At 41.5% G+C, this 14,931-nt stretch overlaps 1 protein-coding gene across 6 annotated transcripts in view; it reads left to right on the forward strand.

The window, feature by feature from the left end:
* Hivep2 (human immunodeficiency virus type I enhancer binding protein 2) overlaps nucleotides 1–14,931 on the forward strand; it is a 209,274-nt gene that overhangs the window by 184,056 nt on the left and 10,287 nt on the right. For all 6 annotated transcript variants that reach the window (XM_029561963.1, XM_029561964.1, XM_029561962.1 and 3 more), the window contains 4 exons: nucleotides 1,158–1,208; nucleotides 2,195–7,745; nucleotides 8,840–8,994; nucleotides 12,029–12,204. In XM_029561963.1, coding sequence (XP_029417823.1) covers nucleotides 2,583–7,745; nucleotides 8,840–8,994; nucleotides 12,029–12,204 — 5,494 coding nt within the window. In that variant the 5' untranslated portion in view covers nucleotides 1,158–1,208; nucleotides 2,195–2,582. The remainder of the gene's footprint in view (nucleotides 1–1,157; nucleotides 1,209–2,194; nucleotides 7,746–8,839; nucleotides 8,995–12,028; nucleotides 12,205–14,931) is intronic.

The following is a 14,931-nucleotide window of genomic DNA, read 5'->3' on the forward strand; positions in this document are numbered from 1 at the left end:
GACTCTGAATATCAACCCCTTGACAGATGTATAGCTTGCAAATATTTTCTCCCAGTTTTAAGGTTGTCTCTTTGCTCTGTTGATTGTCAACTATGCAGATGTTTTCAGTTTGATGTAATCCCATTTGTCTATTTTGCCTTGTTTCCTGTGTTTTTGGGTCATGTCCAAACAAACAAACAAACAAACAAGCAAACAAAAAACTTGGCCTGTTCCAAAGTCCTGAAGCATTTCCTTATATTTTCCTCTAGTAGTTTCACAGTTTTGTAAGCCTTTAACCCACTGAGAGAAAGAGGTCTAGTTTAATTCTTCTGCGTGTGATTATCCAATTTTGCTGTGGATGAATGGATTCACTGCTAAGGCCACTGTTGTTTCAATGATCTGTGTGTCTGTTATCCTAATATTATACTGTTTTGATTACTATAGCTTTGTAGCATATTTTGAAGTTAGTATTTGCCTCTTTGTTATTTTTTTTTTTTTAATTTTTGCTCTAAATGGCTTTGGCTATTAGGTTACTAGGTGTTGTTTGTGTGTGTTTCTATGTAAATTCCAGGATTTTATTTTCTAGTTCTGTGAAGAATGTTTATTGGTATTCTGATGGGTCTTGCATTAAATCTGTAAATTACTTTGGGTAATATGTCTGTGTTGCTGTATTGATTTCCAATCCATGAAGCTGAGATGTCTTTCCAGTTTTTCCTGTATCCTCTTTAGTCTCGTTCATCAATGTTTTATAATTTCTATTGCAGAGCTCTTTCCACTCTTTGGTTAAATGTTTTCATTTTTTGTTTGTTTTGTTGTAGCTATTGCAAATGGGATTACTTGCTTGATTTCTATTTCAGATAATTCAATACTGGCATATACCTGCTATAACATTTTTATAACTTATTTTCTTTGGCCAAGATCTATACCATCTCTCAGCCTTCCAAGCTTGCACAGCAAAGGAAGTGGTGCTGGCTCAGCTCCAGTTACTACTGTTATGCTCAACATAAGGCTTCCCATCCCAGGCCAGGGCATTGTGAAACAGTCCTTGCTGTTGTTTTAGGGCACATAGCATTGTGGGTCCTCTCCATAGTGAACTGGAAATTAGAATTTGTCTTTCTGTATAATGCTGTGGTTTTACTGGAATATTTTTTTCCTAATGATGTTTATTTTGTACACAGGAAGCGTCCAGACAATCATAATCATGCCCATGAGAACTCTAAACTGTTCAGGTAATCATTTCTTCCTTTTTTTGGGTTGTTGATATTGATGTTTTGAGACAGGGTTTCCCTGTAATCCCAGCTGGCCTGGCACTTGCTATGTAGACTGGCCTCCATCTCAGAGATCCACCTACCTCTGCCTCATATGCTAGGAGTAAAGGCATTGATAACTATGTCTGGCTTTTTTTTTTCCCAATCATTTCATTTTTATTGGGTCCTTTAAACTGTCCCCCAGGCAGGCTTTGTTGTCCATGTTACGAAGGTTTTAGGACTGTTTTGTTCAGACCCATTGATCTATTTTCTCCCAAGTTCTTGGATGATCTGTGAGTCTTCTAGCTTGGGTCTAGCTCGACTAATCACTGTTTTCAATCTGTAAACATAATTCCATATCATTATATAAAATATTTTATGTAGATACATTTTGTAAAATGTGCATTGTATTAAGTTGATTATATTTATATCATTTGCAATGTGTATTTTGTATTATTACAGAGATATTGTGTAACATAGGTATGTAGTCTATATTAAGCTATAGAATTATATACTTATTCATGTAAGCGATAACAGGAATCATCTAAAAATTTCTAATGAAAACTTTAAAAATCTTACAATATTATAAATAACATCTAGTAATACAATCTCCTTTAAATGCTTTTTTGTGTGTGTGGTGGATAGAGCCAGGGCCTCATGAATGTCCAGCACATGCTTTACCACTCGGCTTACAACCCCAGTCTTCAAATACTTCACCTAAATAAAATCAAGTAACATTTGTTTAAATAAAAAAAAAAGACTGCAAATCAGCCAGGGAGGCTATTTATGCTTGTGACATAAGCCTAAGTTTGAAATTAATATTTTTAATTGGGTAATTAATGCAATAGCTATAAAAAGAATTCCTTGTACTGAAAACATTTTTGATTTGTCCAACTTCAGGCTAATTATCTAGAATTGGTCTTGATTTGGTAACTATTATGACAATCTTTGTGTTTTCTTTTCTTTAGGTTATCGTGCTTTAGTGAAACTGGCCATTGAACTTTGCTGTAGTTGATGGGCAAAATTTCTCCTAGATTTCATCACCCCAATTTCATCCCAGTTGAAACATATTCAAATGCCATAACAAACTCTTGTTGCTTTGCACTTTGCTTTTAAAGATGGACATTTCTAGGATGGAAAGAACTGTGTTATAAGCCTGATTCAAGGACATTGCTATCCAATGCCCATTGACTACCGTGTGGGTGTGGAAGGTTCCAAAGAGAAGGAACAATCGGCAAATTCGCAGACATCCTGGAACATGGAAGCAACCCAGCTTTAAAAAGCGCAGCCTTGGAGACACTCCATGAGTCTGCTTGGCTTCCGGGCAAATTAGCACTTAAGACCTTGTTTAACAAAATGGACACTGGGGACACAGCTCTAGGACAAAAAGCTACCTCAAGGTCTGGAGAAACTGATAGCACGTCAGGTAGATGGAGGCAGGAACAATCAGCTCTTATTAAGATGAGCACTTTTGGCAGTCAAGACGGACAGCGGCAACCACAAATAGATCCCGAGCAAATAGGAAACACAGCATCAGCACAGCTGTTTGGTTCCGGGAAGCTGGCCTCACCTGGCGAAGGGGTGCAGCAAGTCACAGAGAAGCAATACCCACCGCACCGTCCGAGTCCTTACCCATGCCAACATTCACTCTCTTTCCCTCAGCACTCATTACCACAGGGGGTCATGCACAGCGGCAAGCCACACCAGAGCCTAGAAGGCCCTCCCTGGCTCTTCCCTGGCCCTTTACCATCGGTTGCCTCTGAGGACTTATTTCCTTTTCCTATCCATGGCCATGGTGGTGGTTATCCTAGAAAAAAGATTTCAGGTCTCAACCCTGCATATAGCCAATACTCCCAGAAAAGTATCGAACAGGCGGAAGATGCTCACAAAAAAGAGCACAAACCCAAAAAACCCGGCAAGTACATTTGCCCTTACTGCAGCAGGGCATGTGCCAAACCAAGTGTTCTGAAAAAACACATCAGGTCCCACACTGGGGAGCGGCCATATCCATGTATACCTTGTGGTTTTTCTTTCAAGACAAAGAGCAATTTGTACAAGCACAGAAAGTCACATGCCCATGCAATTAAGGCAGGATTGGTACCTTTCACGGAGTCAGCTGTATCTAAATTGGACCTGGAGGCTGGCTTTATTGATGTAGAAGCAGAGATACATTCGGATGGTGAGCAGAGCACAGACACGGACGAGGAGAGCTCTTTATTTGCTGAGGCTTCTGACAAAATGAGCCCTGGCCCTCCCATCCCGTTGGATATTGCCAGCAGAGGTGGCTACCACGGGTCTTTGGAAGAATCGTTGGGAGGTCCAATGAAGGTGCCAATTTTGATTATCCCCAAAAGTGGGATTCCACTACCTAATGAGAGCTCTCAGTATATTGGCTCTGATATGCTCCCAAATCCGTCTTTAAATACTAAGGCTGATGACTCTCACACGGTGAAACAGAAACTTGCACTGAGACTGTCAGAGAAAAAAGGACAAGATTCTGAGCCATCTCTCAACCTTCTGAGCCCGCACAGTAAAGGAAGCACTGATTCTGGTTACTTTTCTCGCTCAGAAAGTGCAGAGCAGCAAATAAGCCCTCCCAACACAAATGCAAAGTCTTATGAAGAAATCATCTTCGGAAAATACTGTCGACTTAGTCCGAGGAATACACTCAGTGTTACACCCACCAGTCAGGAGCGTGCCACCATGGGGAGGAGGGGCATCATGGAACCATTACCTCATGTCAACACCAGGTTAGATGTCAAGATGTTTGAAGATCCTGTCTCACAGCTGATTCCTGGCAAAGGAGAAATGGACCCCAATCAAACAAGCATGCTGAAGTCCACAAAATTCAACAGTGAGTGCAGGCAACCACAGGCCATCCCATCTGTCAGGAATGAAGGAAGGCTTTACCCAGGGAATTTCCCAGGCAGCAACCCAGTTCTCCTAGAAGCTCCTGTAGACTCTTCACCCCTTATTCGAAGCAACTCAATGCCAACTTCTTCAGCAACTAACTTAACTATTCCTCCTTCTTTGAGAGGAAGTCACTCATTTGATGAAAGAATGACAGGGTCCGATGACGTATTCTATCCTGGCACCGTAGGCATACCCCCGCAGCGCATGTTAAGAAGACAAGCGGCGTTTGAGCTGCCATCGGTACAAGAGGGGCACATGGAGTCCGAGCACCCTACCAGGATGTCCAAGAGCCTCGCCAGCTCATCCCTGAAGGAAAAGAAATTGGTTCTGGGAGACAGGGTTGGGTATGACTATGATGGATGCCGTAAACCTTACAAGAAGTGGGAAGACTCTGAATCATCAAAGCAAGGTTACAGGGACACTTCCTGCTTGAGTTCTTTCAAACATGGAGGAGAGTATTTTATGGACCTCTCAGTGCCATTCCAGGGAGTGCCAACCATGTTCGGTACTACCTGTGAGAACAGAAAACGCAGAAAAGAGAAGAGTGTTGGAGATGAAGAGGATACCCCTATGATTTGTGGAGGCATGGGTAGCGCTCCTGTGGGCATGATGGCTTCAGAGTATGACCCCAAACTGCAGGAAGGAGGAAGGAGTGGCTTTGTCATGGCTGGACAGGAGAACCCTCCTCACAGTCACTCTGAGCGCTTTGACCCAGCTCGACCCCAGCTGCCATCTGGAAGTCCATCTCTTGGGTCAGAGGATTCGTTCTCAGCTGCTGATTCTGACAAGACGTCAGACCTGGGTAGGAAGCATCCTGGAAATGTGATTTCGGTGATTCAGCACACAAATTCGCTGAGCCGGCCCAATTCCTTTGAAAGATCTGAGTCAGCTGAACTGGCGGCTTGTACACAAGACAAGACCCCTTCACCTTCTGAGACGTGTGACAGTGAGATTTCAGAAGCCCCGGTGAGCCCAGAGTGGGGTCCTTCAGGGGATGGTGCAGAAAGTGGGGGCAAGCCAACCCCTTCACAGCAGGTGCCACAGCAGTCCTGCCACGCTCAGCCCAGGCTGGTTCGTCAGCACAACATCCAGGTTCCCGAAATTAGAGTCACTGAGGAACCTGATAAACCTGACCGGGAGAAGGAGGCTCAGACCAAGGAACCAGAGAAGCCTGTAGAGGAATTCCAGTGGCCCCAGAGAAGTGAAACCCTTTCCCAACTCCCCGCTGAGAAGTTGCCTCCCAAAAAGAAGCGCTTGAGGCTGGCAGATATGGAGCACTCCTCAGGGGAGTCTAGTTTTGAGTCTACAGGCACTGGCCTCTCCCGCAGCCCCAGTCAAGAAAGCAACTTGTCCCACAGCTCCAGCTTCTCCATGTCTTTCGAAAGAGAAGAAACTGTCAAACTCATTGCGCCTCCCAAGCAGGATGAGAGTGGGAAGCATTCTGAGTTTTTGACGGTCCCTGCGGGTTCATATTCGCTGTCTGTCCCGGGTCATCACCACCAGAAAGAAATGAGGCGTTGTTCCTCTGAGCAGATGCCTTGTCCTCATCCAACCGAAGTCCCAGAAATCCGGAGCAAATCATTTGATTACGGGAATCTGTCCCACGCCCCAGTAGCAGGGGCATCCACGTCAGCATTGTCCCCATCCCGGGAGAGGAAGAAATGCTTTTTGGTGCGGCAGGCTTCCTTCAGTGGCTCCCCAGAAATCGCCCAAGGTGAAGCTGGTGTGGACCCCAGCGTCAAGCAGGAGCAGATGGAGCAGCTACATGCTGGCCTGAGGGCCGCATGGTCCTCTGTGCTCCCACCTCTCCCAGGGGATGACCCAGGAAAGCAGGTGGTGGGACCTTGTGCCCAGCTGAGCTCAGGGCCACTCCACCTTGCCCAGCAACAGATCATGCACATGGACAGTCAGGAATCTCTGAGAAATCCATTGATGCAACCCGCATCCTACATGGCTAGCAAGCACTTACCTGAACAGCCACATTTGTTCCCACATCAAGATGCAGTTCCATTTTCTCCAATCCAGAATACCTTGTTTCAGTTTCAGTACCCTACCGTCTGCATGGTTCATTTACCAGCTCAGCAGCCTTCCTGGTGGCAGGCGCATTTCCCCCAGCCCTTTGCTCCACATCCTCAGAAGAGCTACAGCAAGCCTTCTTTCCAGACTGACGGTCATTCTAGTTATCCCTTAGAGCACGTTGCAGAACACACTGGAAAGAAGTCTGCTGACTATGCACATGCAAAAGAGCAGCCATACCTGTGTTATTCTGGAACTTCAGGGCTACCCTTGAAGAACCTCCCTCCAAAGTTCCCATCAGAAACAAGCAGTAAATCCACAGAAACTCCCACTGAGCAGCTTCTTCAAGAAGATTTTGCCTCAGAAAACGCTGGGCCTTTGCAATCCCTACCGGGAACGGTGGTTCCTGTTCGAATCCAGACCCACGTCCCATCCTATGGAAGTGTCATGTACACAAGCATTTCCCAGATACTGGGGCAGAATAGCCCAGCAATTGTCATATGCAAGGTCGATGAGAATATGACCCAAAGGACACTGGTAACCAATGCGGCCATGCAAGGGATAGGCTTTAACATAGCCCAAGTGCTTGGACAGCATGCAGGGTTGGAAAAATACCCACTTTGGAAAGTACCTCAGACCTTACCTTTGGGCTTGGAATCTTCCATCCCTTTGTGTTTACCTTCCACCTCGGACAGCGCTGCCTCCCTTGGAGGTAGCAAACGGATGCTTTCTCCAGCCAGCAGCTTGGAGCTCTTCATGGAAACCAAGCAGCAGAAACGGGTGAAAGAAGAGAAGATGTATGGGCAGATAGTGGAGGAGCTCAGCGCGGTGGAGCTCACCAACTCGGACATCAAGAAGGGCCTCTCCCGCCCCCACAAGCCCCAGCTGGTGCGCCAAGGGTGCGCCTCAGAGCCCAAGGACGGCTCGCAGTCAAGTTCATCTTCCTTCTCCTCCCTGTCGCCTTCCTCATCTCAAGACCATCCATCTACCAGTGGGGCCTCGAGGGAGCCTTTTCCTCCAGGCCGGGAGATGCTTCCTGGCTCCAGGGCGCTCCCTCCAGGGCGGAAGTCCAGTGGGCTTTCGGAAAGCAGGGAATCCTCAGATGAACTGGACATTGATGAGACTGCATCAGACATGAGTATGAGCCCTCAGAGTTCTTCACTGCCCGGAGGAGACAGTCAGCAGGAAGAGGAAGGGAAGGCCCGCAAGCTGCCCCTTAGCATGCTGGTCCACATGGCCTCTGGCCCTGGCGGGAATGTGGCAAACTCCACTCTGCTTTTCACAGACGTGGCAGATTTCCAGCAGATTCTTCAGTTCCCTAGTCTGCGGACAACAACTACCGTGAGTTGGTGCTTCTTGAATTATACAAAACCCAATTTTGTGCAACAGGCCACCTTCAAATCCTCAGTTTATGCTTCATGGTGCATTAGTTCCTGTAACCCAAACCCATCAGGATTGAACACCAAGACTACACTGGCTCTTCTGAGATCCAAACAAAAAATCACGGCAGAAATTTACACTCTGGCTGCTATGCACAGGCCCGGAACTGGCAAGCTCACGTCATCCAGTGCCTGGAAGCAGTTTGTACAGGTAACAGACCCTGGTTTGGAAAGCACAACATGTTGTGGGTCGCTAAACAGGCCTGGCCGGATAGAAGGTCCAAACTCTAAAACATACTAAGGAATACTCAGGAACATGGCCTTCCCGAGCGGTGGGGAATGCCCTTAGCTCTTAGGACTCTTAGGAAGTCTCAAAGAATAAGGGTGTCTGATTCACCACAGAGACAGGACATTCTCCCACCGGGACTGATGTCAGTCAGGCATCCTCCCTTCTGCTGAGTGAGAGTGATAGTATAGACCTGAGAAATTCAGGGCGTTATGAAATGAGGGAATAAAACAGGGAGTGGGGACTGAGAGGAAAGATTGGGAAGGAAACCTTAGAGGTGTTAGAACTCAAATTGGCAAGTGTCAGTAACGTCAATGGCACTTTTCACTAAAATTTATTTTCTGGCTTTTTTAAAACAGACTTTCCTGTTATTGGATGGTTTGTTCCTAAATGAACAGTTAATACCTTACATGTAAATGTAAAATATGAATAAGGAGCATTTTAGTTTAGCTTAGTTTTTGAAACAGGGTCTCCCCATAGCTCCAGCTAACCTGGAGCTCACTGTGTAGACCAGGCTGAGCTCCTTCTCACAGAGATCTGTCTGCCTCAGCCTCCCAGCTGTTGGGATTAAAGGTGCATGTTGCCACACCCAGCAGAGTAAGGGGTGTTTTAGAACAAATAATAAATGATATTAATGATGAAGAAAATAAAGATCTCAAAAACATTTTTTCATGTATATGAATTATTAGTTTATTATTAGTTTTCCCTTCAATGAGTTTTGAGGCAACTTTTTAAATATAGATTGGCTAGCTACTTCAAAGAATAGAATGTATCTTTGAAATATCTGTCAAAGTGCACAGTGTAAATGCGAACTGGGTAGCTAAGTTCTTTAACAAATACTGAATTTACTGAATCGAAACTGTCATTTTTGCCCCGATTTTATTCCCAGTGTTCTTTATTCCCAATGTTCTTTATAGTATACATAGCCTTTTAGTATGGATTTAAGGAAAGCAAGGAGTGTACAGGCTGGTGTCTCTTGGAGAAAGCATATGAAATAATTCTCGATTTTTCTCCTACAGGTGAAACCTGATGCACCCTTCCTATTTGGCAGCAAACTAGAAAGGAAATTAGTGGGAAATATCTTAAAGGAAAGAGGGAAAGGAGATATTCATGGAGATAAAGATCTTGGGTCCAAACAAGCTGAGCCAATCAGAATTAAAATCTTTGAAGGAGGGTAAGGAAAACATAAGTCCAAATGTAAACTATTTGTTTCTAAGTCAGGGTAAATGGTCCTGAATTCTTTCCTGGGAAAAACAGTGTGTTGTGCTTTCAGTGGAAGCTTAAAGTAAATTCCTTTTCCAGTCACATTTTTTGAATTCTGGCTGGCAAAAGATAACAGCTACACACATTTCTTCTAGAACTTTGTCTCAATAAAAATGGACGTAATATTCATGGTTCTAGCCTCTGTCTTAAATGTTCACTCCTGTAATTTAGTATGAAGTCTACTGAATTGGCGGGCTGTTGATGTCACTGAAGGCCTTTATTGTTTAATATTTTATGGGCATTTGGGTTATTACATGGCATATTTGTATGCAATGTTTGCATAAGTGAAACCATGGATACTCAGACACATCTCTAGGAAATTCGGAATTTCTTTAAACTGTTAGCTTTCATGGGATGCTCAGCTTTATCAACATCCTTTTCTTCTCTTGATCCAAGTCAAGGTGTCGCACCACATTTAGGTATCATGTCTCTACTGAAGCTAGGAATTTATTTTCAAATGTTCTGAGTCATTGGAAATCAAGTAACAAGGTCCAGTGATTTTGTTATATGTATAATTAAGAAAATTTACCTATGTGTAATGGCTAATTTTAGATTTTGATAGAAATACATTATTCAGTGTAACCCATGGAACAGAAGTTCTAGATCTAGGATTTCAATTAAAAAAATTTTTAAGTACATTAATTAAATTTTGGGGGATTATAATGTCATTAGCCTTATCTTGCTAGCACACCAATAAACTACATAGTTTCATGAATATGCTTTTATTCTATTGATACTTGAAGGATGAAATAATGCTACTTTTTTACAATCAAATGTTGAATGTTTAGTAAGATAAAATATCAGTTTCTCACACAGTTCTAACAATTGGGAGTTAGATTATTATAGTTGAGTCATCCTTAGATTTTTTTTTTTTTTTACCACATTTGGATATCTAGTGTAAAACATACCCGAGAACCTTTCATTGCTGTGTTTTGAAGATCCAGAAACATCATGCACATATTTCATTTTCTTTTCTGTTCCTTGCCCCATGTTATGGCTCTGCCCCAATCATTTTTTAATCTTTGCACTAATTTCTACCTAGCAACCAGGCACCCCTCTAAATAGTGGATTCTCACCTCTTATATTCTTGATTAAAAAGTGGTAGTAATAGCAAGAAAGACTTACTGAGCTGATTATACAGGTTATCTAAGAGGGTTAATGACTTAGTTACATGTTTCTTTTAATTACTCTTTTTCCAAATCCATTAAATATCAAGTAAATTTGTAGGTCTGCAGAACTGTTGTAGGGTAAATATTTATTTGAACGGATTTTCCGAATACATAGTTTTATATAGAATTACACTTTCTTTCAAGAAATGATTTAATCAGCTAACAGATTGAAAACAAGTTCTATTATTTGAAGATAAAATGTGTTTCTCATCAACTATGAACGCAGGCTACAAATAGGCTGGAATATCTTTTCCTGAAGAAAATTGGCTTTCTGTAAAACAGTTTTATTCTGTATCCCATAAGCAATTTTGCTTAGTTGCGAACAGGAAATGAAATTGAAAGGAGAAGGGTGTTTTTGTATTTTTAGGCTGTGTTCTAACTTATTATAAAGTTCAAATGTAAGATAAAAATAATTTTGAAGAAGTTGAAGTTGAAATGTTTTATAAAAAGAGAGAATAGAAGCAAAAGTCATGGAAAATTGAATTATTCCTATTTTTCACTTTTTCACTCTATTTAACACTCACCTAGATTAGTGCTAACCAAAACATAGATCATGTTAAGATTAAATATTGTCCATAGCCAAGTTGATATTTCAATATATGGATGGATTTTTTTGTTAAATGCCTGGCTGTAAGAAGTTGGACAATCAAATTTGAATTTGATTTTTTTTTCACCTGTTTGGGGTATTAGTTAGAACAAGATAGAGGTAATCATAATCCTTTTAGAATAGAAAAAAGCAAAAAAAATATATCTAGTACCATTAAGTCGATCCATAATGAACAAGGAATTTTGCATTTTGGCTTAGCTTTGGAAGCTGTACAAAGAATCCTCAGAAAGGAAAATCTTCCTACAATGATACTGGATCCTTAATGCTAGCCTCACTGTGATATAAGGGACCCTACTTTCATTGAATTTTGCAGTAGAATTCTACTATATTCAGATTCCTCCTGTGTGATTGGATTCCAAACAAAATGGGAGTGTAGAACATTGTAGGTTTATTCTCTTCATAATTAAAGGAAATATGTAAGGTTTTATTCATCCACATAATTTGGTTTAACTTGATGACCTCAGGTATCCTTTCAAGCAGCTCTATGAAATCTTTCTGGAATGCTAATTTTATACAGAAGTCTTTAGTTTTCATTATGCAACAGTACGTTCAAGAAGCCAGGCGAAATTCAGACTCCACTTTAGTACAGATTCATGATCCCCAGGAAGAACAGATCAAATCTGTAGACAACAGTTGGTGAGCTGAGCTCAGCCTGTGTAAACTTGAAATTTCTGAGCCGTTCACGTGCCAGGAGTGTAAAAATAGAGCAGAAACTTGCAATGAAGAATCCTATTCTCAGTTATACTTATTTTAGCAAATGTGGAAGAGTGTGCGCACTTGTACATTTTAGATGATGTAATGGTAACAGATTATACATGAAGCGTGATATTCTGATATGTTGGTGTGTTCCTTGATTGGAGGTATAATAAAATCCTAAAGGAGGAGGCTCATGTCTGCAACTCTTTCAGGCTTATGCAAACCTATTGGAACATCTCTACAACAAATTTGTAATTCCACATAGAGTGACATTTTATTTGCAGTGCTAGGTCTGTTATCTGTCTCTTTCAGGTATTTGACATAATAATTTTCCCAGGATTCATAGAAGTAAAGGTGAATAATTGAAAAAGTCCCTCATAGAAATCGAGGCCAGACAATGACTAGCTTTTGACTTGATATGTCACATGCTAAGCGTATTTAAAATCACAGTGGGCTGCCCCTTCTTTAAACAGGTATAAATCAAATGAAGATTATGTGTATGTCAGAGGACGTGGACGTGGAAAGTATATTTGTGAAGAGTGTGGAATTCGTTGTAAGAAGCCAAGCATGCTCAAGAAACACATACGCACTCACACTGATGTTCGGCCTTATGTATGCAAGTTATGTAATTTTGCCTTCAAAACAAAAGGTATGAGTCTGGTTGTGTTTTGTTATTTTTATGTGTATGTGTAAGTGCACCCCTGTCATGCAATGCCTATGGAGGTCAGAAGAAAGTACCAAATTTCCCTGGAACTGGGGTGACAGATGGTTGTTAGCCACTATGTGGGGTGCTGGGGATTGACCCGGGTCCTCTGCAAGAGCAGTCAATGCTCTTAACCACTGAGCCATCTCTCCAGCCCTTGGTTTGTTTTTTTGAGAGGAAAGAGTTGTGGGATAACTTATGGTTACTTAGGATTCTATTTTGTAACTCACTTTCACCAACCGTAAGATGGTTTTGTTTGTCAAACTCTGACAGCCTGAGATATATTTCCTCCCTCATGTCAAGGATCAAAGGATGTATGTGAGACTGTAAGGCTCCATTTATGACTAATTAAGAGCTACAGACTTAGGGCTAGGCTGCTTGTCTCTGAAGGAAGTGGCTAAAAAGTGCCTGGATAGATATTACTTCATGTTGAAAATGTTATGTGGTCTAGATAATATTTGCACCAGTATTGAAATTCTGCAGGGAGACAGTACATGCACTTGCTGTGGAAAAGCAAGGCAGCAGCTGGGCAGAAAATACGTGCCCATGGTCAGTTTCAAGAGTATAAATAATGTAAAGACCCACAGATTCCCAGGTGGGCCCCCTCCATCCACAGCTGCATTAATTATGCACAGAAATTTGATAGCTTCTGCTTTGTGTATTTATCAGCACAGAGATGATTCTTACTCTCAGGCCACAATGGTTAATCTCATCCAACTAAAACCTGCCTTGAAATAATATTCTATCAGTTAAAAAATGCTTTTAACAGACTGATTTATTTAAAAAATGTTTCACTCAAGGTTGCTTCAGTTAATATTTCTATTATTCTATAAACCGTGAAATAGTCATGTTGCATGTTAGATCTAAGGTATTCTATAGACAACCCCTCATTAACCCTACTTCATTTCCAGTGTCTTAAATTTAAATTTTAATATCAAGTAATTTGCTCCAATATCCACAATGAAAAACAAATAAGATAAGCTAGTGGAGACATATACCTATTTCACTTATAGCCCCTAATCTTATTTTGTATTGTTTTGACAGAAGTATAAATGTTTAGTTTCTCTAAATATTTCTTGCTTATTAGAGAGGTATTTATACAGGAATGCCTCACTTGAAGCCCAAAAAAGGAGAGGGACTATGTTCATGTGTACTTCAAAAGTAATAAACATAAGGTTCCTTAAATGCCATCTTCCTTTGCATAATCAAGTCTTTTATATAGAAGCTTACTGAGAGAAATTCCTTAGGAGAAAAGAAAATTAAAAGTTTGGTTTTAAGACACACTGCAAGTTTAGCATTCATTACAAAGGTTATCTATTCGCTGTTCATACAGGTTTGCTGTGGGTAGGGTTGCATGCAAACTAGATGGAGAAATAGTATGTTTCTAGATAGTCGATTGCATCTGGTTTTGAACCATTATCTGGTCTCCTAGCAGGAAATAATGTACTGTTAGTCATTAATGAAATTTCTTTGTCAGTCTTTGGGACTGTGCAGGAAGACGTCTTAGAATTTCGGAGTGAGCATTTTGGGAAGCATCCTGGGAAGCCTTACCAGTGTTTATCTCCTGCTGAAATGCCCATTTTCCAAGCCCACTCTCCTAGTTTGCTTCTCTAATGCTATGATAGAAGAATGCTGACCAAAAGCACTGGAGAGGAAAAGGGTTTATTTGACTTACAGCTATCAGCCCATCATCAGGGGAAGGCAAGAAAGGCACTTAGGGCAGCAACCTGGAGGCAGGAACTGAAGCACAGAACAGATACTGCTTACTGGCTTGCTCCTCTGGCTGTGATCAGCCTGCTTTCTTATACAACTGAGGAGCATCTGCCCAGGAGTGACACCATCCACATTTAGCTGGGCCTTCCCTCATCACTCAACAATCAAGAAAATGTATCATAGACATGCCCACAGGCCATTCTGATACAGGAAATTCTCCAATTGAGTTTCCTCCCTTTCAGGTGTATGGAGTTGACAACGGAAGCTATCTAGTACACCCGTGTTCTCATCTGAGGCAGCTGTAGTGCTGTAGAGGACCAGTCCCTTCTCCAAGCCCCATTACTCTCCTTTGTGCTCCTTGCCCTAGTCTGATAACTCAGATGCTCATAACTTCTTCAAACCAAAGCCAGGATGGGATTGTTTCCAATCCCAATTTCTAAGAGTCCAGAACCCAACTGACTTGGAATAGAGAGAAAAGTTTAGGAAAAGAAACATGCTCAAGTCTGAAAACAGCTTCTTCTGTGTCAATGAGGAAATGATTCCAGGACCCTCACAGATACAAAAATCCAGGATGCTCAGTCACCTGTTAAAAAATAGTGTATTGCTGACATAAATCTCACATCCTCCTGTATACCTTAAATAATTTCTAGGTTAGTTGCAATACCTAGTGCAATGTAATTGCTATATCAATTATTGGTTTTGATCATTTTTATGGAATAGTCATAAGACGTTCATATTTGTTCAATATGGATGTGATTTTTTTTTCAAATATTTTGTATCATATTGAATCCATAGGTGCAAAAGCCATGGATTCAGAGGGCTGACTATAAATTATCTTGCACACTTAACATCTGTACCCATAAACATACTAGGCACATCCTCACCCTAGCAGATGATTTTAATGAATTCATGGAAATTTAATTAGTTTAATTCATTTGCATATTTAAGAATTAATATATC

This window comes from Nannospalax galili, unplaced genomic scaffold (genome assembly GCF_000622305.1).
Source record: "Nannospalax galili isolate Female #2095 unplaced genomic scaffold, S.galili_v1.0 scaffold154, whole genome shotgun sequence".
Classification (NCBI taxonomy): Eukaryota; Metazoa; Chordata; class Mammalia; order Rodentia; family Spalacidae; genus Nannospalax; species Nannospalax galili.